The 23,946-nt window shown below is 43.3% G+C and overlaps 1 protein-coding gene across 4 annotated transcripts in view; it reads left to right on the forward strand.

Moving 5' to 3' along the window:
• Window positions 1-23,946, forward strand: part of KDM6A (lysine demethylase 6A) — a 267,920-nt gene that overhangs the window by 165,579 nt on the left and 78,395 nt on the right. For all 4 annotated transcript variants that reach the window (XM_074969231.1, XM_074969233.1, XM_074969232.1 and 1 more), the window contains exons 8-9: window positions 15,181-15,215; window positions 23,193-23,286. In XM_074969231.1, coding sequence (XP_074825332.1) covers window positions 15,181-15,215; window positions 23,193-23,286 — 129 coding nt within the window. The remainder of the gene's footprint in view (window positions 1-15,180; window positions 15,216-23,192; window positions 23,287-23,946) is intronic.

The raw sequence follows: 23,946 nt of genomic DNA on the forward strand, positions 1-23,946 counted from the left end.
GAGAGCGCAAGCAGCACTGGCTTTCTTGCAGTTCCTATCAGTGATGTTTGCTGGGCTGCGAACTTGGTCATCTGTTACTATATTCATCACTCATTATGCTCTCTTACAGGTCTCATGCAATGATGCTAGATTTGAGAGAGTGATGTTGCAGTCCTTGTTTAGGTAGACTCTGATACCCTCTTCCATCTGGAACTGCTTGTGACTCACCTAAGGTGGAAGTGTGAGCACTCAGACAAAAAAACCTGTTACATACTTGTTTTGTAACTGCTGTTCTTTGAGTTAAGTTGCAAGTGACAATTCCACGACCGACCCACCCTCCTTCTCCTATACATTGGAGTCTCACTCTGCCCTTTTATATGTGCATGAGTGGGTGGAGGGCACATGTGCTGCCCCGACCGCTACTGCTGTGGGAACAAGTTTCTTCCACTTAGGTGTACTTAGGTGTCATATACCTAGAGTGGAATGGACATGTGCAACCCATCTCGAAGAACTGTTACCAAACAGATATGTATCAGTTTTTTACTGGTGCAAATGAAAATTTAATCAAAAATTAAGAAAAATATCTATAGAAGTTTTCTCTACAAGCTGTTCTGAACAACTAGTGTACTATCTGGGCGAAAATAAAAGCAGTGTCAGCTGTCAGTCAGGAGACTAAGTATACTAGATAGCCCTCTCCAAAGTTTTTACTTTTCAGGGCTGTCTGCAGACAGTTGGAGAGTTCCCACCTAAATCTGATCTTTGGCTTTTCAGTTCATTACTTGCTATCAGCAGTGTGATCCCTTATTATATATTTTACATGACCTATACTGCCAATTTTCTCAATGCTTCCAAGTTCCTTTGAGGTTTTTTGTTTTTGTTTTGTTTGGGGTTTTTTTGCTTGCTGGTGTGCCACAGCATTGAATGCTTTTCCCCAGTACTATTAAGCAAAATGCCAAAAGGCCTAAGAAAGGAAATTGAAGAGGCAGTGAAACATACTTCATTCTTCAGCCCTTGGTGGAAGGATGAGTGTACACTTTTGGACTCCAGAGCTGCTTTGCGTTCTTCAAGGCACCTTTCCCCAACTCGTGTTACAGACGTGTTAGAATCTCTTTTATCACCCTCTTTACCCTTCCAACTGACTCTGAATAGCAGCATTACAGTGACTTCCTGTCTGCCTGAAATTCAGCTGTTTCAGTAGTAAGCATGTTTCCCTCTATTATTCAGATTGTTTTTAATATTGCACCCTCCATTTCTCTCCTTAGTATGGTGGTAATTCATTTTGTGGTTTTCCATTGAATGGAGAGAGAGACCGTGCTAATTCCAGTTGTATTAGATTCCTCCCAAGAAAAGGAGCAGCTCTCAGACGGAGATTGAGAAGTTGCATTAAAATACTTGAAAACCCTTTTTTTTCCCCTTAGGAGTTTTTCAAACATATGCTAAGAGAGAGTCATATTTATGGAGAGTGATAGAGCTCTCCAAAACCAAAGCTGAAGTATTTTCTTGCTCCATGCAAAAAAGACATGGTCATCTCATTTGATGCATCATATGTGATGTAAGATCAACAGAAGCCAACTAGCAAGAGATGTAGATTAAACTAAGATACAAATTAAGTATCATAAAATTCTGAAGAATAATCTGTTCCCAGAGCTACAATGAGGTACCTCCTCTCTGGTGAAGGACATAATTCAGAGGGGGGTTACCCTCTTCCCACCAAGGACCCAGGCAGGTAACTCAAGAACTTTGAATCATCTGTGCAAACATCTGTCATTGATTTCTTTTCCCAAAATTACAGTGTAGTGGGATTTGTCTTGATCATCAACAGGAACTAGAAAAACCTAACTCACAGATGAACATTTACTCACCTGTTAATCCTGATGAGCCATGCTCAAGTCTTTCAGAAGAATTTTTGCTCAAATTATGGTACGTGATTGGAAAGGGAAAATCTTTTCTGACTTTTTCCAGCAGACAGTTCCTGGGCCTTGTTAGGAATGATGATACATGATGCATAGCCGTAGTCCATTGGTGAGGATCTATGTGAAACATAAAGACTTCTGCTGGATATTTTGGGCAATTTCCAGGAAGAACTGTTGAAGTTATATTTTTCTGATCATATATCAGTTCCTTACCTGGTGGTTCTGAGAGAACATTATTTTAGGAGTTTCTTCCATATCCTTAAAGAACTGTTTTGGATGGTTTCCAGTCTGTTGATGTCAGAAAACATTTGAAAAGTGGCATGCTCTCTACACATTAGGGCATGTTACTTTTCCAGGGTTGGCGCCCATGGTAATCAGTCCAGCCAATGTATATTACAGAGGTACTGAACACTAAAGCACTGGCTAAATTGGATGGAGTGTTCAGTTTACACGCAGTGGGTTTCTGACCTGATTGTAACAAGGAAGGGCAAGCATGATCTGTGTGAGTATGTCTGTGCTACCAAAAAAAACCTTTGCGGCAGCGAGTCTGAGTCCAGATTAGCTGACTAGGGTTCATGCTACATGGCTAAAGATGTTTGTCTCCTCCTCCCCTTTTTACCCCCCCTCCCCTCCGCCAGATTTCAGAGCCAGGGCTCCAGCCCAAGTGGGAGCATTTACACTGCTATTTTTAGCCCTGTAGCCTGAGTCAGTTGACCTGGATTCTGAGACTCGCTGCTGCAGGGGTGTTTTGGTTTTTTTGTTTTGTTTTTTTGCAGTGTAGACATACCCTTTGTATCTGTGTTAGATTTCAGGATGGGATCACCCATAGAGGCCTCTAGAAGGGTTAGACAAAATTAGGCACTGAAGCACATACCGCAAAGCTGAATCTGATCAAAGCTTAAATTTATAGATAGCTTTGATAGGATCCTGGTAGTGAATTATATAATAATCCAGATGTCTACAGTGAAAAGATTTGAAGTGTAGATACTTCTGATAAACTTACAGGGTAAAGGAATCTATCTAGATACCACAGAGCAGATGGATTCCTAAGACCTCTAAACATTCACAAATGTCCTATATTGAATCTGAATATTGTATTCCATATACTTTTGCAAAACCTTTTTGAGCTTAAGAAGTTTTGATTACATTTATATACTAAGGTGACAGCCGTAGTCATAATCACTTTTATATACTAAGGTGGCAGCTGTAGTCATAATCACTTCAGCTAGGAGGATTTCTGAATTTAGGGCCTCATTATGGTTCAAGCCACAGTATGAATTTTCCACAAAGGAAAAATTGTTTTTCAAGTGCTTGTTCACGTTCATTCCACATTAGGTGCGTACACACCACGTGCACGAGTGTCGGAAACTTTTTCCCTTAGCAGCTCCCGGCGGGGCCCCCCAAGTGGTGCCACTGCATATATACTCCCGCCAGCCCGACCCCCTCCAGTTCCTTCTTACCCCCGTGGCGGCTTTGGAACAACCTCTCTCTCTCTCATAGAAGAGCAGTCCTTTAGCCTTTAGAGTAGATGTTATCAGTTCGTTAACATACCTATTGTGGACACTTAAGTCATTAGGTGCTTGGAGGCCTCCAGCACCCGCCCTGGGCTACGGGGCATGCCGCAGGCTCACATCTTCAAGGCTTGTGCCACGTGCCGCAAACCTATGCCAGTTAGTGACCCCCATGACTCGTGTCTATGTTGACTGGGGGACGGACATCAAACTGAATGGTGTAGAATTTGCAAGGCGTTTAAGCCAAGAACAAGGAAAGAAAGAGACTTTCGTCTAAAGCAGCTGTTGATGGAGGCCACATTGCAGCCACCAGGCCTGGAGCGCCTGACGCCGGCTCAGGCTTCCTTGGTGCGTAGTGCCCCGGAGCCGTCAAGAGACCCGGCACCGGCTAAGCACCGTAAACTATCAGCCCCAGAGCACCAGGCTAGGCCCCAGCACCGCTCATCCTCCCTGGTGTGGCCTCCGGCAGAGCTGAAAGGAAGGCGCGGTCGTTCCCTGCACAGGAGGCCGGTGCCTCCCAAGGCCCCGAGCACCAGTAAGAGCGGGAAGGCTGCGGTACCGGGGCTGACACCGGCGGTCCCAGCAGCACAAGCCCCACCAAGCCCAGACCTAAGTGAGCTCAGTGCAGACGATGGGCTTGAGGGCATAATGGATCAGCCCTCTAAGCCAGGCACCTTTGAGGCTGCAAAGGACCTCATCAAGCTGTAGGTGGCAAGCCCCCTCCCATATGGGGACAACCCTCTGGCACCCATGCCTCGGGTGCCATTGAGGGGTAAGCCGGTAATGGTGTGTCACTCAAGGACACTGTCCCGACACCGCTCCCGGAGTTGGTCCCGGTTGAGCTCCGACTCCGCGGACTCACAGTTGCCAGCGGCCCAGAAGAAGGTTGCAGCACCAGCAGTAGGTTGGCATGAAGAAGCACTGGAAAGGGCACGCCACTCTCTGACACCACCCAGAGACCGGCACCGGGAGGAGTTGGGACGGCCCTCGCCAGAGGACTCCCGCAGACGGTCCGGTCCAGGGAACGCCAGTCCCAATCCAAATCCTGGTCCTGGTCCCGGGGATACAGCTCCTGCTCAGCCAGGAGCCGCTCATTCTCCCACCGGCGCAGACTGTTGGCACCGCCATGGCCTTAGCAATCAGCATCACCGCAGTCCGGCGCCAACTTCAGCCGCTATAGCTACCCGTACTGGGCCCCGGACAGCAGGGACCCTCACGGGGCTGGCAACCCCAATGGGGGCTGCCAGGCCACTGGCCCTTCTGGACTCCCTGGACCTATCAGGAGCGCCAAGGGGCCCCGTCCAGAGCAAGTTACTCGGTGCAGTGGTCCCGGTCCCCGCACCGACGCCAGACGGTGCCAGAGGCTATAGTATCCAGGCCTCCAGCATCCCCCCAGGATAAACCGGAGAGACTGGCACCTAGTCCAGTCCCGTCCCATGGACTCCTGCCCCGGCCTGAGCCGGAGGCCCCTCCCACGGGAGAAGGGGAGCAGGAGGACCAACCAGAGGGGGTCAAGCTGCAGCTAACCTCCTCGTCTTCCCCGGATGAGGCAGTGGCGGGTACAGAGGTGTCCGGCCCTCCACCGATAGACCATAGAGCCCACCAGGAATTGCTGCACAGGGTCGCCCAAAACTTGGGGTTGCAGGCCGAGGAGAAGGTTGAGCAGGAGGACCCCATGGTGGATATTTTGAGCCCCGAAGGTCCATCCAGAATAGCACTCCTGGTCATTAAGACCATTCAGTCCAACTATAAAACTATATGGCAGACCCCAGCCTCCAGTGCTCCAACGGCCAAAGGAGTGGAGCGTAAATACTTTGCCCCATCTTAGGGCTATGAGTTCCTGTTCTGCCACCCAAGTCCATGCTCCCTGGTGGTTTCAGCGGTAAACAAAAAGGAGCACCATGGACAGCAAGGCCCCGGCCCCTAAGGCCAAGGAAGCGAAATATCTGGACCTTTTTGGCAGAAAGGTGTACTCCTGTGGGGGCCTTCTGTTGAGGATTGCGAACCAGCAGGCCATCCTCAACAGGCACAATTTCAACTCCTGGGCGACGGTGGGAAACTTTAAGGACAACCTCCCGCAAGGTTCCCAGCAGGAGTTCACGGCACTGGTGGACGAGGGCAAGGCAGTAGCCAAGACCTCTCTCCAGGCCTCCCTCGATTCTGCAGACGCGGCGGCTAGAACAGTCGCGTCGGGGTGGTCATGAGGCGCTCGGCGTGGCTCCAGGAGTCAGGCCTGCCGCCCGAGGTCCAGAATACACTTCAGGACCTCCCTTTCGAGGGGTCCGGGCTCTTCTTGAACCAGACAGACATGAGGCCTGCCTCAAGGACTCGCAAGCTATGCTTAAGTCGCTGGGTATGCACACCCCAGCGACCCAGAGGAAGCCCTTTAAGCCGCAGCCTCCCCCTCAACGCCAGTACCAGCCTCGCCATAGGCATGAGCCTTACCATAGGTGAGGCAAGGATAACAGGCAACGGCGTGACAACTATAGTAACAATAATGCACCGGGCCAGAACCAAGGCCAGCACAAACCCCAGCCGGGCACTGAGCCAGACTTTTGAAGGTGCGCTTGATGACAGCGTACCAGACCAGTCACCGGATCTGTCCCTTTGTTTCCTGAACCGACTGTCCCGTTTCTCCCGTGCGTGGTGCACCATTATGTCAGACCGTTGGGTCTTACGCACGGTGCGGAATGGGTACTCGCTGCAGTTCGCCTCCCCCCCCCACCCTCCTTCCCCGTCCTTCTTCAGGGACCCTTCTCACGAGTGTCTCCTAGAGAAGGAAGTCCGCTCGCTGCTAGAGGCGGGGTCAGTAGAGGCGGTGCCACACAGCCTAAGGGGGAAAGGGTTCTACTCCCAGTACTTGCTCATCCCCAAGGCCAAAGGGGGCCTTCGCGGGCTCAACAAGTTCCTGGTCTAGGCCCAGTTTCACATGGTCTCTCTGGGCACTATCATCCCTTCCCTGGATCCGGGGGACTGGTACGCTGCCCTCGACATGAAGGACGAGTACTTTCATATCGTCATCCACCCAGCACATCGGCGGTTCCTACGCTTCACTGTGGGCCAAGAACATTACCAGTTTGTGGTTCTCCCATTCGGTCTAGCCGCGGCCCAAGGGTGTTCGTGACGTGCATGGCAGTGGTGGCAGTCTTCTTACAGAGGCAGAGAATCCGGGTGTACCCGTACCTCGATGACTGGCTCCTGGCTGGCCGATCAGAGGAGGAAGTGCGGGGCCATGTGGAGGTGGCCCTGAGATTGTTCCGCGAGCTGGGGCTCTGGTCAGTGTCCCCAAGTCTACGCTCGTACCCACGCAGAGAGTGGAATTCATAGGGGCGGTCCTGGATGCGGTGCAGGCCAGGGCGGGCCTTCCAGTATCCTGATTCCAGGTTATCCAGCAAGCGGTGGCCTCCCTGTGCCAGTTTCCAATGACAACGGCCAGGAGCTGCCTGCAGCTGCTGGGCCACGTGGCAGCATGCACACACGTGGTCAGGCATGCCAGACTGAGACTCAGGACTCGGCAGGCATGGCTCGCTCGGGTGTACCACCCAGGCAGGGACCCCCTGGACTTGGTAGTGACAGCCCCAAGGGACGTGCTGGACTCCCTGCTGTGGTGGCAGTCCCAGCCCGTGGTTTGCGAAGGCATCTCTTTTGCCGCCCCACAACCGGACCTGACGCTGGTGACGGACGTTTCAGACCACGGATGGGGGGCTCACCTGGGGGACCTCATGATGCAGGGGTTGTGGTCCGGAGCAGAACGGTCACTCCATATCAATGTGAAGGAGCTCAGGGCGGTTTGTCTCGCCTGCTAGACCTTTCACGCTACTCTGAGTGGTCACAGCGTGACAGTTCTGACTGACAACACTACTACCATGTTTTATATAAACAAACAGGGCGGGGCTCATTCCTCGCCACTCCATTGTGAGGCTCTCCTCGTCTGGGACCTTTGCATAGCCCATGCAATTCACCTCGAGGCGTCGTATCTCCCGGCGGTACGAAACGAGCTGGCAGACTCTCTCAGCAGGTCGTACCGCATGCACAAGTGGATGCTCAGGGTGGATATCGTGCTTTCGCTCTTTCGCAGGTGGGGATTTCCCCGGGTAGACCTGTTTGCCACCAGGGCCAACGCCCAGGGCTCACTTGCGGACGCGTTTGCAATCCTGTGGAGAGGGGGCTTGCTGTATGCCTTCCCCCCGCTCCCCTTGGTGCACAAGGTCCTACTCAAGGTGTGCAGGGACAGGACAGCGGTGATCCTCATCGCCCCAGCCTGGGCCCGCCAGCACTGGTACACATCTCTCCTAGAGCTGTCGGTGGAGGCCCCAGTTGTCCTGCCCCTACACCGGGACCTCATTACACAGGACGGCGGGCGGCTTCTCCACCCTGACCTATAGTCACTGCACCTGACAGCATGGAGGCTCTGTGGCTAAATGCCCTGGAGAGCCAGTGCTCCCTTCCCGTGCAGCAGATTCTGCTTGGCAGTAGAAAACCCTCTACCAGGGCGGCCTATATGGCCAAGTGGAAAAGGTTCTTGTGTTGGTGTGAACCCCGACAGGTGCGGCAGTGCCAGGCCCCAGTGCAGGCCATCCTGGAGTACCTCCTGTACCGCAAGCAGCAAGGGTTAGCCCCGTCCTCACTCAGAGTGCACCTGACGGCAATCTCTGCCTTCCATCCGGGGTTCTCGGGGGGCTTGGTGTTTTCCCACCCAATAGTGGGACGATTCCTTAAAGGGTTGGAGAGGGGTTCCCATACTCCCGCCCACCAGTCCCTCCATGGAACCTTAACCTGATCCTCTCTAAACTCATGGGACCCCCTTTCGAGCCCCTCGCTTCCTGTTCTCTCCTCCACCTTTCCTGGTAGGTGGCCATTTCTGGTTGCCATTACCTCGGCTAGAGTGGTGTCCGAACTGAGGGCCCTCACCTCTGAGCCACTGTATACAGTATTTCACAAGGACAAGGTACAGCTCCGGCCGCACCCCAAGTTCCTCCCTAAGGTGGTCTTCCAATTCTGTTTGGGCCAGGACATTTGTCTGCCGGTCTTCTTCCCGGACCCCCATACGGACCCGAGTCACCGCAGCTTGCACACCCTGCATGTGCGTCGAGCGCTGGCGTTCTATTTGGAGCTCACCAATCCCTTTCGCAAATCCGCGCAGCTGTTTGTGACCATAGCAGAGAGGATGAAAGGCCTCCCAGTGCTGGCGCAGCGGATTTTGTCTTGGATTACTGCATCCGGGTGTGCTATGAGCTCACAGGTTTTCCAGCCCCCGCGGTCACAGCCCACTTGACCAGGGCGCAAGCGACTTCCATGGCGTTCCTGGCACAGGTCCCAATCTAGGAGATCTGCAGAGCAGCCACCTGGTCCTCAGTGCACACCTTCACAACCCACTACGCAGTCAACCAGCAGGCCAGAGAGGACGCGGCGATTGGCAGAGCGGTCCTCCAAGCAGTTGTTCCATGACTCCTACCCTCCTCCGGAGGTAAGCTTGTGATTCACCTAATGTGGAATGGACGTGAACAAGCACTCGAAGAAGAAAAAATGATTACTTACTTTCTTGTAACTGTAGTTCTTTGAGATGTGGTGCTCACGTCCATTCCACCACCCACCCTCCTACCTCTCTGTCGGAGTTGCCGGCAAGAAGGAACTGGAGGGGGTCGGGCCGGAGGGGGTATATATGCATGGCGCAGTGGCGCCACTGGGGGGGACGGGGGGGGGGGGCCACCAGCCCTACCGGAGCCACTAAGGGAAAAAGTTTCCAATGCTCGTGCATGCGGCGCGCTCACACCTAATGTGGAATGGACGTGAACAACGCATCTTGAAGAACAACAGTTATGAGAAAGTAAGTAACCTTTTTTTCTCTGAACTCCTATGAATTTTGTAAGATTTGCTGCTAAGAGTATGTATACACTACAGCTAGGAGCATGTTTCCCACCTAGGGTACACAGACACATGCTAACTCTGCTCAGGCTAGCTCACTAAAAATAGCAGCCTAGCTGTGTGTAGCATGAGCAACAGCTCAAGCTAGCGGCTTGAGTACAAACCCAGCCAAGCCCATTCGGTAAGGACTTAGGTAGCTAGCCCAGGCTGCCACTGTGCTACCCCCAGCTACACTGCTGTTTTTGAGCTAGCGCATCTGTCTACTTGAGCTGTAGTGTAGATGTACCCTGAGAATCCATCTAACCATCTTGCTGCAAGAAATTGTCTAACCAGCTTTACATCCAAAACGATGCCACTTGACAAGGACAGGCTTGTGATAGAAAGAGAGATGAGAAAATACTAATTGAAAGCATCAAGAATATTCATAAAAACAGGACTTATTTTTTATTTGTGTAGCCCTCACTACAGGCAAAAGAAGGTATTCAAGGACACAATAGAGAGGGTGTTCAAACAGCATATGTTTGACCTTCAAGCAAATTCTACTAGAAATACAACATTTCCTAAGGTGGAAGAAGTTCAACAATCACTAAATTAATATGCAAGCTAGCCTGACAGCATACTTTGTCAAAAAAACCCAAAGCTCAATTGTCACATTAACTGAAATATCCTTCAGCCAGAAGATGCTTCACATTGTTGCGGACCAATGATTTCAAATGATTTATTTGGAAGAAAGTATTTGAGATGTTCTTTCCTTCCTTTATGCTCCCATACCCAATGTTTGTGTTTTTGGTGGGATGCTCATTACTGACCTCTTTTTAATTTAGGAATTAATACATTCTAGTTTGGGGGAAGAGGGGAATGGGCTTACCTGTTTTTTTTTTTTTCCTACAAGATGTCTGAACATCCGTCCATTTCTCCTTTTCTCCTTTTAATTTTGAGAGAGAAAATACAATATTGGGGTGGCAACATACACAGTGAGGGAGTGGGATGAATGGGCTTTACAGGATCAACAATTTTACCAACAGCTTTGACACTGCTTTTGTTTCTGCTGCCCAACTAGTAATAACTAAATTGCACTGCTGAGTTGTTATCCCATTGAAAATTAGCAGGTAAATGAAACTTTCCTTTCAAAATTTCTTGCTCTACAGATAGGAGAATACAGAGGAAAATTTGGTTGCCATCCTAGTGGCATACTGAGTTATTTGAGGGGGGAAAGTGATGATAAAGTAGTGCATTATTAATGAAAATTAATGTTAAACGATAACATGAAGTTCTTTGAATGCTGTCCCTGTGGGTGCTCCACTCCAGGCGCCGGGATGCACTGTCACCTGGAGTGGAGCACCAACAGGGACACACATCTCGAAGAACCTCAGTCACTGCAGGGTGAGTAACCTTCTCTTTCCAGTGTCTTGTGTTATGTAGATTTTTCTAATTTGCTAAATTGCAGTAATTTGGAGGGTAACAGGAAATTTCCGTGCTGAATATTAGCCTAGTGTAAAATACCAGCCTGTTGGAAAAGTGAGAGTTGAGCTTGGATTCTGTGTAGTGAAAGGTGACACGCAGTTTTATAGCGATACTTGAAGTGAAATGTTAGGGGTTTTATTTGCTGGTGTACTGAGTGATCTTTTCGGCCTGTCATACTCTGAGGAATGCTGAGTTGTTTTTCAGCAAGTTAAAATTAGTTGTTTTAATGAGCCAATTTTTTTCTGCATTATGTATGAGCATTTCTCTAGTACTCTTAAGTCATGAGATACTGTAAATTAGAGCTCAGAATGAGCAAATGGGCAATAGTTTCTTAGTTACAAACTCAGTAAGGATGACTGACAACTGTCATTAGTGATGAACATTCATTTAGTTTACTATATTTGTTCTATACTTTTGACTTATACTGCTTAACAGAATTTGTTGGTGTATTTCACCTATATTGAATATAATGATTGGATACCTTAATTATGGTGTTTAATTTCTACTTTATTTTTATTCCCTTAAAGGGCCCAATCTGGCACAGGGCTGTGAAAGCCCTTTGAAATTAGTCCTTGTGGGAGTAGTCCTCAATGCTGTAATTACGCTAATTCTCCCATAGAGAATATGTGTTTTTCTTTGTGAGCCTTGAAGATGAAATAAAAGGGGCATGAGGCCTTTTTTGTTGTTGTTGTTGTTGGGGGTGGGGGAGGGAAGGGGGAAGGAGGGTTTCTAAAAATGTAAAAGAGCCTAAAGTAGTTATTTTAAACCTCAAAATGGTTTCTGGGCTGTTTTTTAAAAAAACAAAAAAAACCTTGTCTTTTCTATAACACTGATTTGGGTACCTAATAAAATTATGTCATCACGAGACTAAAAACTGAGCACTTGAAAGAGGAAGGAATATCTTAATGGGATTGACTATTTAAAACTTATTTCTTGTCTAGCACCTATGTAACTCTCACTGCCCAATCATTGCCTGGGGGAAAGCATATCTTTGTTAAAGATTCAGCACACTTCTCCCTTCTCTAAACCTTGTCTGTATTAGAATTTAAATGAGATGTGCTTGCTAACATTGTGGGTCTAGTGTAAAGTAGGAACGCTGCCTTGAACATGTGTTATTCTGATCAAGTTAAAATCTTAGGAGCTTAGGTTTGAACTCAGACACCTGAGTATGCGTTAAACTAAGTATCCATTGCTTGTCTGTACTAAACTTTTAGAATGTTTCAGTGTATGTCTACATTACAGACTAAATTGTAATGATGATAGGCACACCTGCATTAGCTTAAATTTAGCTAGTGCAGCTAATAGTAGCAATGAGGATGTGACTAACTTGTCTAGGCAGCTAGCCTGCACTTAAATCTGTGCTTTTCCATCTTCACTGCTATTGTTTCCCCTGCTAGCTAGATTAAAACTAATGCAGATATGCCTACATGCACTATAGTTACACCTGAATTTGCAGTGCAGATGTACCATCAGCCTTTTATCTTAGTGTAGATAAGGCGTCAAAGTGCCCATGCATGTACTTGAGGTACCACCCCATCCCCAAGAAGTCTTTCAACAAAACTAGGGAAGACCAGAATTCAATACTGCTGATATTTCTAAGGTAAAGAAACAAGCAGGACAAAAAACATGCAAACTCTCTCTGTAAATCATGGGGGGAAATCATTTGTGGCTCATCTTTAAAGAATAGCATAGCTTTAGGAATAAATGCAGGGATTTATGATGCTATATTTGAGCTTATGTTGATGTTTTCATTAGAAATTATTTTTTTAGAGTCTGTTACTCTGCCAATATTTTTTAAGAAACTTGGTCTCTATACTGTAAGACCAGGAATAATTGTGTTAGTCTTAAGTTATTTATTTTATTGTATTTAGCAAGTTATTAGAAGCTTTAAAGTGAAGAGATATTGGGACATGGAAACTGTCCTTCCCCCACCTATCCTTTTACACAGGAGTGGTCTCCATAACACAGCCCTCTAAACTGATAAACTAATTACTAATTTCAGAGTAACAGCCGTGTTAGTCTGTATTTGCAAAAAGAAAAGGAGTACTTGTGGCACCTTAGAGACTAACCAATTTATTTGAGCATAAGCTTTCGGGAGCTACAGCTCACTTCATCAGATGCATACTGTGGAAAATACAGAAGACGTTTTTATACATACAAACCATGAAAAAATGGGTGATTATCACTACAAAAGGTTTTCTCTCCCCCCACCCCCACTCTCCTGCTGGTAATAAGCTGGTAATAATAAGTATTACCAGCAGGAGAGTGGGGTGGGGGGAGAGAAAACCTTTTGTAGTGATGATCACCGATTTTTTCATGGTTTGTGTGTATAAAAACATCTTCTGTATTTTCCACAGTATGCATCCGATGAAGTGAGCTGTAGCTCATGAAAGCTTATGCTCAAAAAAATTGGTTAGTCTCTGAAGTGCCACAAGTACTCCTTTTCTAATTACTAATTAAGAGCTGGATTCACCAGTTCAGTTTGACTGCTTTGCCTTGCCCTGCTGATGCAAAGCAGTTGTAAATTCAACTATTGGTGCACTCTGGCTGCTTTATGCTGTTCTGGTATACCAGTGAATCTGCTGTTAAATTAAAAGTTTTTAAAAAATTAAGGAAATTGACAGAAATATTGCATAGTAGCATTCTCTTCAGGTTTCTTGTTTAGTATTCATGTATGAGATTTTAAATAATTTAAAAAAAAAAACAATATTCCTAAACCGAAAACTAGATGAAAATTGATTTTTGTCTGCTTAATATGAAATGGTCTCTGTGTTTTGCGGATAAAATAAAAATTGAGACAATTTTTAGTGAGTAATGTACACTGACTTTCAGTTAAAGTTTCTAAAGGATTTTTATCACATTAACCGAGGCTTTATCTACACTGGTACTTCATCAGCAAAACTTTTGTCGTTCAGGGGTGTTACAAAAACACCCCCACCCCCACCCCCCAAATGACAAATGTTTTACCGACAAAAAGCACCTGTGTAAACAGCGTTTTGTGAGCAGGAGCTCTCTCCTGCCCATAAAGCCACTGCCGCTTGTGGGGGGTGGTGGAAGTTTTGAGAGCTCTCTCCTGCCGACAAAAAGCAGCTACACTGGGGTGCCTTTTAGTGGCTCAGTTGTAGCGGCACAGCCGTGTTACTAAAAGCCTCGTAGCGTAGCCATAGCCTTACTGAACATGATCCACAGTCAGAATTCATGTGAGTGACATAGCTTTGGCCTACTAGGTTTTTTAAAAAAAAATCTTATTTAAAAATGTTAAAATATAGATTTATGTGAATGCTTCAATGATGGTAGTTCTGGTTATTCATTTTCTTTAAATTATACATACTGTACATATGTATTTTCTCACTAGCACTTAGTTGCTGTATAGCTTGAGAGGAGTGATTGAAGTTATATTTGGTGAAAATAATAGTTTTCTGCAAATCAAAGTAGTTTTAGGGAATGGAATTTGTTTTTGCTTTGTTGGGTGGTGGATAATTATCCCCTGAAAAATTTATGTGAAAATTTACCAAACATAAAACAGCTTGTTCATAAACACATAGAGTAAATCATTAAAAAAAAAAACCCAACAACTTCCTAGCCAATCAGCCACCAGCAGTTGGGGGATGGACTGGCCCAGGATGTTTGACATCTTACTATTATGGTGGTAGGGAGTTAGAATTCCCTTAGATGCATGAATGCATAGTAGGGATGCTAAATGAATTTTTGACCTGTCCAGTCAATTGTCTATAGTTTTACATGACTCTGTGGGAAAATGACCATTTTATGCTAGACTGTCTTCTGAAATAACTGATGCTGTATGTTACTGGAAATCTGAAACTCCCAGATTTCACAAGACAAATAACAGTTTTAGCCATTTGAGATACTGTGGTTTAAAATCAAATTCAGTTGCTGAATCAGGGCCTTTGAGGGGTAGGTGCATACACTAAGACTAGGAGTAGGGGATAAGAAGGTTGTGTGTTTTTGCAGAGAGAATGTGTATGCTTTAGTGCATATAACATGTTTTTTCTGGTCTGTGACCTATCCAGTCAGCTCCACCAGTAATTAAATAACAGCAGAAAAATTGTATTTGCTTCTTTCTGGTTGGCTTATGTACTGACAGTATTACAACATGGTGCTGTTATGCATTTTCTCCATGAGAGACAGGTAGCTACTTTTGTTTTTGTTAAATTTGGTGTAATCTCAATAAGTTTTGTGGAATCTGATTTACAAGTTCAGGTTTTTGCATTGTTTCTATGTAAGCATAACACTGTTATTGGCGCACGTGTTCATATTCCATCAATGCTACTGTCAGATTTGAAATCACTAATAAAATTTATTTGGAAATAAACCTAAACTCATAATGAGTTACATATGTTTTTAAAGTGTTTACTATTAAACTATTTAGTTCTTATTAAATGACTGTTTTTATTATAATTAATTATTTTACTTTCCCACTTTTACAGTTCAGTTTCACATTGCCCACTTATATGAAATCCAGGTAAGTGTCAAGCTTTTTGTACTTTTGATGAAATATAGTCAGTGTATTATATAATCAGTGTGAAATCCAGCCCACTAGTGACACTTTTGTGAATGTAAGTTAGACGGCACATGCTTTGTGATGTTCGCATCAACTTATGTTCATTAAGAAAATAATTATAATGGACGAACAGCTCAGGAAATGTAATTCGTTGTTGTAAGTTTGAAATATTGCACATATAAGAGGCTGGCTAGCTATTTTTTCTTAATCTTTGTATTTGCCAGTTCCTAGATACACTGTCAGTCATTTTCAGGCAGGAACTAAACTTTAACTATTGGCTAAAATTTCTTTGAAATTTAAATTGACTTTCAATACAGTAGTTCCTAAAACAGTTGCCAGATGCTCTAAGGCTCCATATGTGTGAACATAAAGAAACCTATAAATGAGGTTACTGCCAGATAAGATGAGTCGTCATCTGCAGACTGTAAAGTTATGCTGTTATCAATTCTGGACCAAATTCTGCCCTCAGAGTTTCCTCAGTAGGCTTTTGGTAAGGTATGGAAAGCTTATCCACCAATTTGAATGAAGATGCTAGGATGCAAATAAATGTAACACACTAACTATTAAGTATACCTTCAAAGTGTGGTGTAATTTGAGTGAAAACATAGTCACATAATGTGCATTGTACGCTTTCTATTGTGTATAGATATAGATACTAGTTGAAAAAAACAAGTAAAAGGTGTGTCCTGAAGAACACAGATAAATAGAAAACAAAAGCTATTGTGAACAAAATAATGCCAAGTAAATTCTGTGCGTTCCTCAACTAAAGGATAAAATAAATGTAATTTTTGTGGGTGGAGCATAAATTGACTGTTTTGTGAAAGTTAAATCATTTTTAAAAAAACATGTATATTTTGTAACTCAAACATCCAGAGCCTCATATCAGGTGTCTTACGTCAGTAGTTTCCAAACTTTTTACTGAGGTGACCCACCCACGGTCCAAATTTGTGGGGGGAGGGGGGGAGCAGGAGGGCAAAATTATAGGCTAGGTTTGTCCTTCGCTGCTGCCACCAGTGCTGCCTTCTCACCCTGCCAAGGGAGCACTGACTACCTGCAGCAGCGTTCTCTGCCCCAGCACCGCAATGCTAATTCTGGCCTTGTGCAGAAGGCAGGCTGTCATGGTGGAAGGTTGGTTGAGCCAAACCTGAGTGGCACTGTAGCCATGCAGATTAGGTTGCAATGTCACTCACCCAAATTTGGACCAGCTGCCCCTCTGTCATTGACTGTCTCTCCTCCGCAACAGGCCAGAATTACCATTGCAGTGCTGGGGCAGAGGTCATGGGGCAGGTCATGAAGGAGGGGCAGCCGGGCCAAACCTGAGTGGTGGTGCTGCTGCTTCTTTGTATCGCTGATGTAGAGCAACAACTATAATTTTACATTTAAAGACAGATAATTACGTCAAGAGTATGGTGGCTTGGGTTATTGCTCTGAAGACCGGGAGATCGTTGATCGATGTTCCGTCGCCGGGTTACTGGCATTAGTCGTGATTTCTCACTTAACAGAGTGGGCTGTGTGAAGGCTGGCATTTTCCACTCCCGAGTGGTGCTATGGCACTGTGACCCCATGCACCAGAACACAATGCCTGGAGTAGGGAGTTAGGGTCAGCCACGCGGGACAGGAGCTACCACTGTGGCGTGCGTGCAGGGTGGGCTCGCTCTCCAACCCCCACCCCACCGGGCCTGTGACCCATTAAACCTTCTCATGACCCCATCATTTGGGAGAAACAGCTTTATATAGTTGGATGATGGGCATTTACTCTGAACAGTGTTTCGTCTACCCTGAATTTTCCAGTAAGGTGTGTCTGAATTTAAAGCCTTATCTCAACACAGATTAGAGCCAAGAACTTGGGCTCTGATACTAGCTGCTGTAGTTCTTGCAGTGTAGATGTACTGTGACCAGCTTCAGTAGTGTTTCAAAGGGACGATCTTGTATGCTCTTATCCATTTTTGTGGCCATTCTTGGTGCATCCAAGCCAAAGTCTCTTGCCAGTCAACTATACATCTATGTGGGATTGAGGGTTCCCATGGGACCAAAGATTCTGTTTAAAAACAACTTTTAAACAATGTGATGTTCTCCTACAGTTAACAGTGAAAACAAATATAAATAAAAGTGAAAATCACTTAATTGATTTTCATTTTCCAAGCTGAGCAAAATTCAGGAAGAAAACCAATATAAATATAAATAAAATAAAACCAATATAAATAGCGAGAAATAGATTGGATTTTTAAAAATTTTAACTTTTAATATTCTGAGTAATGTAAAGAAGAACTTTGATTATAGCATGTTATTTTTAAGTTGTGTTTCTTTAAAGGTAACCTGCAAATTTAATTAATTTTGATTCATTTTGCCTAATTCGGTCATTGAATTTATTTTGTGGAAAGCCTCATATAGCACAACAAAGACTATATAAGCACATTTTCAGTGCTTTTTTACAAATGCTGTGCAACATCGTATATACTTCAGTCCTTACCAAACAATTGTTTGTTTAGAATGTAAATCTGTATTCTACCTATACAACTGCAAATTAGCTCCTACAGTGGAAAATGCTGATTTTTCATTCTCATAGAACTCCAATTTTGTGGCAGTTGCATGTCTTTTCCAGCAAGCCCACCTAGTTTGGTGTTAATATTAGAATAAATAACCAGAATTGGAGCTGATTACTAAGAAATACCCATTTAACCAAAATTGCAGTGGAGTTTTAGCAGTGTGGGTCATCATGTTTCAGTTTAAGTGATATCAAGAGGAATATACACATGTTTAATTGATTCTACTTTTAATATGTGTAAGTGAAAAATGCATATATACGAGATTATAGGCTTGAGAGGTTATAGCCCAGAAGAAGGGCTATAAAAATAGAACTTGTCCATCTATATTGGAGTACAGTATTTTAGATAAATGACATACATACAAATCATTGTTTTCACCAACATAACTAGAGACAATATTGAAAAAGAGAAATGTATTATTCTGCTGTGCCAAAATTAAATAAAAATTTATAGTTTATACATGTTGCAACTTTTAAATAATGTGATACGTTTAAAAATGTAATTTTTAAATCTGAAGTTTTATTCTATAAAATGCAAACGGTATGCATTTATGACGAGTTACTTACATTCAGGGCTAAGGCTTAGAGAGAGTTCTTAGAGTGAGCTACGAAAGTTTATGCTCAAATAAATTTGTTAGTCTCTAAGGTGCCACAAGTCCTCCTTCACCTTGCTCTGAGTGATTCCACTAATGTCAGTGATATATTTTTGGAGTAAAGTTCTGTTCAATACGAGTAAAAATACCAAATCTGCCCAAATTGTGAAACAAAAATTTCAGTTGTTTCAATGCCAGTAAAATTCCACTTAATCTCCTCCCTAGTACAGTTCTTTGTTCAATTTGTGATATTTATGTTCTAGAATGATTGCTAAATATATCACTTACCTAAATGCAGTTTTTAAAAAAATATTATATACAGCACTTGTTCCTAAAGCAAATAGTTAAATATTAATGTTTGCGAGCACACTCTCTTCCTGTAATATTTTGACAATAGATATTTTGATTCTACCGGTTTAAGAATTGCCTATTGTAATGTTATCCATGTGGGCTTCAGATATGATAATAGTGTAAACAATGGGCGAGATCCTCAGCTGTTGTAAATCAGCAAAGTTCCATTGAAGTCAGTTGAACAATACTAATTTTTATCAGCTGAGACTTGGTCCAATCGCTTTTCAGGCATTGCTCTCACATGCTGCAGTGCAGCACACCTAAAATCAGTGACAAAACTCCTGATTCTGTAGTAGCACATTTAGTTAAATTATTTTACAGTTTTTATTTTAATAATGAATCCAGTACACTTAGCCTATTTTTAACTGTTGACAACATTATTAAATGCTGCCCAGGGTGTTAGAGTGGCGTGATAGTGAAGGGTATGTGGCTGGTTGACAGGTTAAGGAATCTACCCTCTAATTCTGAATTCTAGTCTTGAGACTTTCAAGATTCATAGGCCAGAAATGGATCATTATGATTATCTAGTCTGACATGTGTAACTCAGACTATAGAATTTCACAAGTGATGCCAGCATCAAGCCTGTTGTAACTTCTGGCTGAGCTTGAGAATATCTCCTAGAAAGTCATCCAGTCTTGTTTTAAAGACTTCAAGTGATGGAGAATCCACCAAATGTCTAGGTAAGGTTTTCCAGTGGTTACCCTCACTGTTAAAAATTCATATTTCTACTCTGAATTTGTTTAGCTTCGACTTCCATCCACAGGATGTTGTTATGCCTTTATTTGCTGGACTAAAGAGCCTCTACTATCAGAAATCTTTTTTCTGTGTGTAGGTACTTAGAGACCTACATGCCTATAGGTGATCAAGTCACCTCTTAAACCTTCTATCTGATAAGCTAAATAGATGAGCTGCTTTTGTCTCTTACTGTAATGGTGTGTTTTCCAGACCTTGAATCATTCTTTTAGCTATTTCTCAAACCTTTCCAATTTGTCAATATCCTTTTTAAATATGGACATTAGGACACAGTATTCCAGTAATACTCTCAACTAATGCATTGGTCACCCTGTTTAACCTTTTCACATATTGGCATATTAGCTTATTTCTAGCACTCTGTATCTTCCCCAGTAATCCAAGATTTATTAAATATCAATGAGTCACAGAACTCCTTCAGCCAGTTCTTTCAGAACTCTTGGGTGCAAGTTATATCTAGTCTTGCAGATTTTACAATGTTAACTTCAGTAGTTGCTGTTTAACATCCTCCTTATTTGCTACTAGAATAGAAAGTATTTCATACTCACACCTTTCAGTGATATCATCCAGTTTCTTTCCAAATATAGAACAGATATATTTATTGAACTCTTCTTCCTTTTCCTGCATCATTGACAATTTTACTATCCCTACCTAGTAACAGACCTATACCTTTGGTAAGATTTCTTTTGGTCCTGATGATAAATTTTAAAAATTCCTTCGTATTGTCCTTAACCGTAATGGGCATGAATTTTTCAGATAGTTAGCTTCCTTTATCAGTTGTCTACATTCTGTGACTGCTGAGTTAGTCATTGCTATCAACTTCCCCTTTTTCTGTTCATTATATATTATTGCTGCTTTCACTTTCCTTCTTAACCAGACTGATATTTTAATCAAGAAAGTCCTGTCTTGTGATTGTAGAATTTGGGCTTTGGGGCATATAGCAAAGGTAACAACTCCTAATAATCATTCATATTGCTTTGTTTAAATTTTAATTCCCTGTCAATTTTGCTTACAGTTGCTTTCAGCTTTATGAAATTGTCCCCTTTAAATCACCAAAGATAGATATATATATTTTTACTGCTCAGGACTATATTCTGTTTGCACATAATCGATGTAACTAGGTTGTGAACATTTGCATCTTGACAGTCACTAACTTTTAGTTCAGTGGTCAGTTGATCTTCCTCAGAAATTAGGTCTAATTTTGAATATCGCTAGCTAAACTGTAATACATTTTATGTAAGGAAATTATTAGAATTTTTAAAAATTCCAAAAAAGTTGGATTAGTGGTAACATGAGACCTCCCGCATGTATCTCCCAGATTGAAATCAGGGAGGAGTAACTGAGGAATTAAGGCATTTAAAATAAATTTACCATTAACAATAATTACATTATGTACAGTATATACAGTCACGATAACAGACACAGGTTAATGCTGTCAAATAAAATTCAGCTGTTTGAAACACTGCTCATTTAAATAGCGAAGGAAAGAGTACACAGTCTGAAAGCCTTTTTCATCACCATGGCCCTGAACCTATAAACTAGTGTGATGGGTTTTCCCAGGATGCAACCTGGAACTGGGGTAGCGCTGAGCCCTCTCTTACCAACCTGGGCTCCCTCTCACACTATGATGATGTACAAGCTGCAAACCTCTCCACGTACTGCACTTACACAGACATCCATAAGCAGGGACACACGTAGCTGAGTTACATGAATGCTTCTCCCAGCCACTTATGAACCAACAACAGAGAGTCTCCAGCCAATTCTCTCCAGCTCCCCAGCTTAGGACCCCAGAGCTGTACCATCTTGCTCTGGTCAGAAGCCTGACCAGTGTAAGCGTTACCCAATCCACCCCGCCCTCATTGTGTAGAGGACATGCACCAGCTTTTGTTCACTGAGCAGAGGTTTCCCTAGCACTTCAAGCAAAACACGCTGTTTTAGGTAAAATATAAAACAGATTTGTTAACAACAGAAAGATAGATTTTAAGGGATTATAAGTGGTAGGCATCATGGATGGAGATGGTTACCAAAGAAAACAAAAATAGGTGCACAATCTTAAATTCTATAAACTAGACAATATTTGAATCAAACAGATATTACAAGCAGGTTACAGATCTTCGATGCGTAGGTTGGAATGCTCCTTCAGCCTGGAACCACTCCCCAGTTCAAAAGTCTTTGTCCTCCAGACATATTTCTAGGTGTTGAGTTGTGTGGGGGAGTGAGGCCAAGTGATGATGTCACTTCCCCTCTTTTATAGCTTCTTCCAGCTTTCTGGAAAGAGACTTTGCTATGACTTGGGTCAAGCAGTCTCCACTGTATACTGTTCCTAGGATAGTCCTTGAGTGTGTGGACTCCCTTTAATGGGCCATCAGCAGCATCTGGCTGCTCCATTGTTGTACCCGAAAGGCTGATTGTGGGTGTTCCCAACCTCACAACATATTTCAGTAACACACACATAGCAAAACTTTATAACTTCCCATACAATGATAGCACATACAATCCAATAAGATACTAATGTTTAACAGATCAAGACCTCTAAAATGATACCTCACAAGGCATACTTTGTACAAAACATATCATAATTATATGACAGTGGTGAATATGGGGGCTCCAGGATGCTGCTTTGAATTAGAGTGCCACAACTACTCAGAGGTTTGCAGCTTGAGGCCCCATGCTTCTTCAGTACATATGAATTAGAAAGTGAACACGTTCATGATTCAAGCACATGTTGTATAAATAGAGGATGACAAGATAGAATATCCTAATGTTGCTAATATATTTCAGTACCTTTAGTGGCTGTGTATATTTGAAAATCAGAGCTCCCAGTATGACTGAAATCATCCTACTACCGGGCAATAAACATCTAATGCTACCTACAGCCATAAGTTATAGAAAAATAGATTTTAAAATATTGACCTTTTTTGCATCATCTACAAACTGCCTCAGTCACCAACATTAGAGCATGGCTACACTACAGCAGCCCAGCTTTGGCGGTGTAGGTGTAGCGTCATAGTGCAGACGTTTCTTACATTAGTGGAAGGGGTTTTTCCACTGATGTAGTTAATCCACCTCTGCAGGAGACGACAGCTATGTTGACCTTGCTTCATCTTCACAGGGGGTAGGCTGAGATAACTTCAGTGCTCAGGGTATAGTATTTTTCACAGCCCTGGGCGAAGTAGCTAGGCCAATCTTATTTTTAAGTGTAAACAGGGTCTTGGTTTTTGTTTGTTTCTGTTTTGGAGTTAGTGGGAGGACTTTACAAGTTTATTGACTGCACTCTGTTACTATAGCAATGAGCTCAGTAGACACCCTGACTAAAACAGTATAGAAGTATAGGGCCAAATTTAAGAAAACCCATTTTGATATTGCAGTGACCATTGGTTTGAATATAAATGGCATGATGCATATGTAGGAAACCTGGCTAAATCACTCTTTTGCAAAAATTTTCCTCTTAATTCTATTATTTTATGTATTGACTTCATACCAACTATTATGTCTTCAGACAGGTTATTCCACTGCACTATGTATCTCCGTCATTAAAGCTTTCATTGCACTGTATACAAGAAATTTTGTTGTAGATTTTCTGGGAATGCATTTGTGTGCTATCAGTGCTGTGCCACAGTTACTATTGGTAGTAGGATATAAATTTTATGAATAATCCATTTCCTTTCCTTCACCCCCACCCCCCCCACCCCACCCCAGAGAAAGTATCACTCTGCAAAGGAAGCTTATGAACAACTTTTGCAGACCGAAAACCTTCCGGCACAAGTAAAGGCAACTGTCTTACAGCAATTAGGTATGTAAAAGCAAGTTTTCTTTTATTTATGTGTGTTTGGATTGCCTCTCTAGTTGTCTTTATTTTGCCGTCTGTCTTTGCAATTAATAAGTGCATTCAGAAGATGCTTTTTGAAGGCTCTTTTTCCAGTGAGTCAAAAATTCATTAAATATCATACATGAGGTTTTTACCCAAGTCAGAGAGAATAACATAACCGTAAATAACCTCTCTACTAGTAGAAGGGAGGGGAGAGACAGATCTTTAATGAAAACTTTATAATTTGTAGGGTTTTTGGATATTATAGTGATTTATACTAACAGTACATTGTGTAGTATAGGAGAGAATTTTGGTGAAAAACAGGAGCGGTTAAGCACCAGTTGCAACAAAATACTTGTTTTATTTGTAGGGAGGGTTTATAATGGAAACTGCATAAATGAGTGAAAAGAAACCTAAAAGCTGCAGTCATTTTCCATGTTTTGGAAAGTTCAGGTATCTTCTTTTAGTCTAGATTTTCTACTGGATGGGTAGAACATTCTTCATTTATCATGTAGGTTTTATAAAAATAGTTTCAAAGTATATTCACTTTAATTTTTTATTTAATACAGTGAATTCTTCATTCACTACTATCATGTTTTTATCTAATTTAATATTTTTAATATTTATTTAGTCTGCTTTCTTCAG

The sequence above is a fragment of the Natator depressus genome, chromosome 1 (assembly GCF_965152275.1).
Source record: "Natator depressus isolate rNatDep1 chromosome 1, rNatDep2.hap1, whole genome shotgun sequence".
NCBI lineage: Eukaryota > Metazoa > Chordata > Testudines > Cheloniidae > Natator > Natator depressus.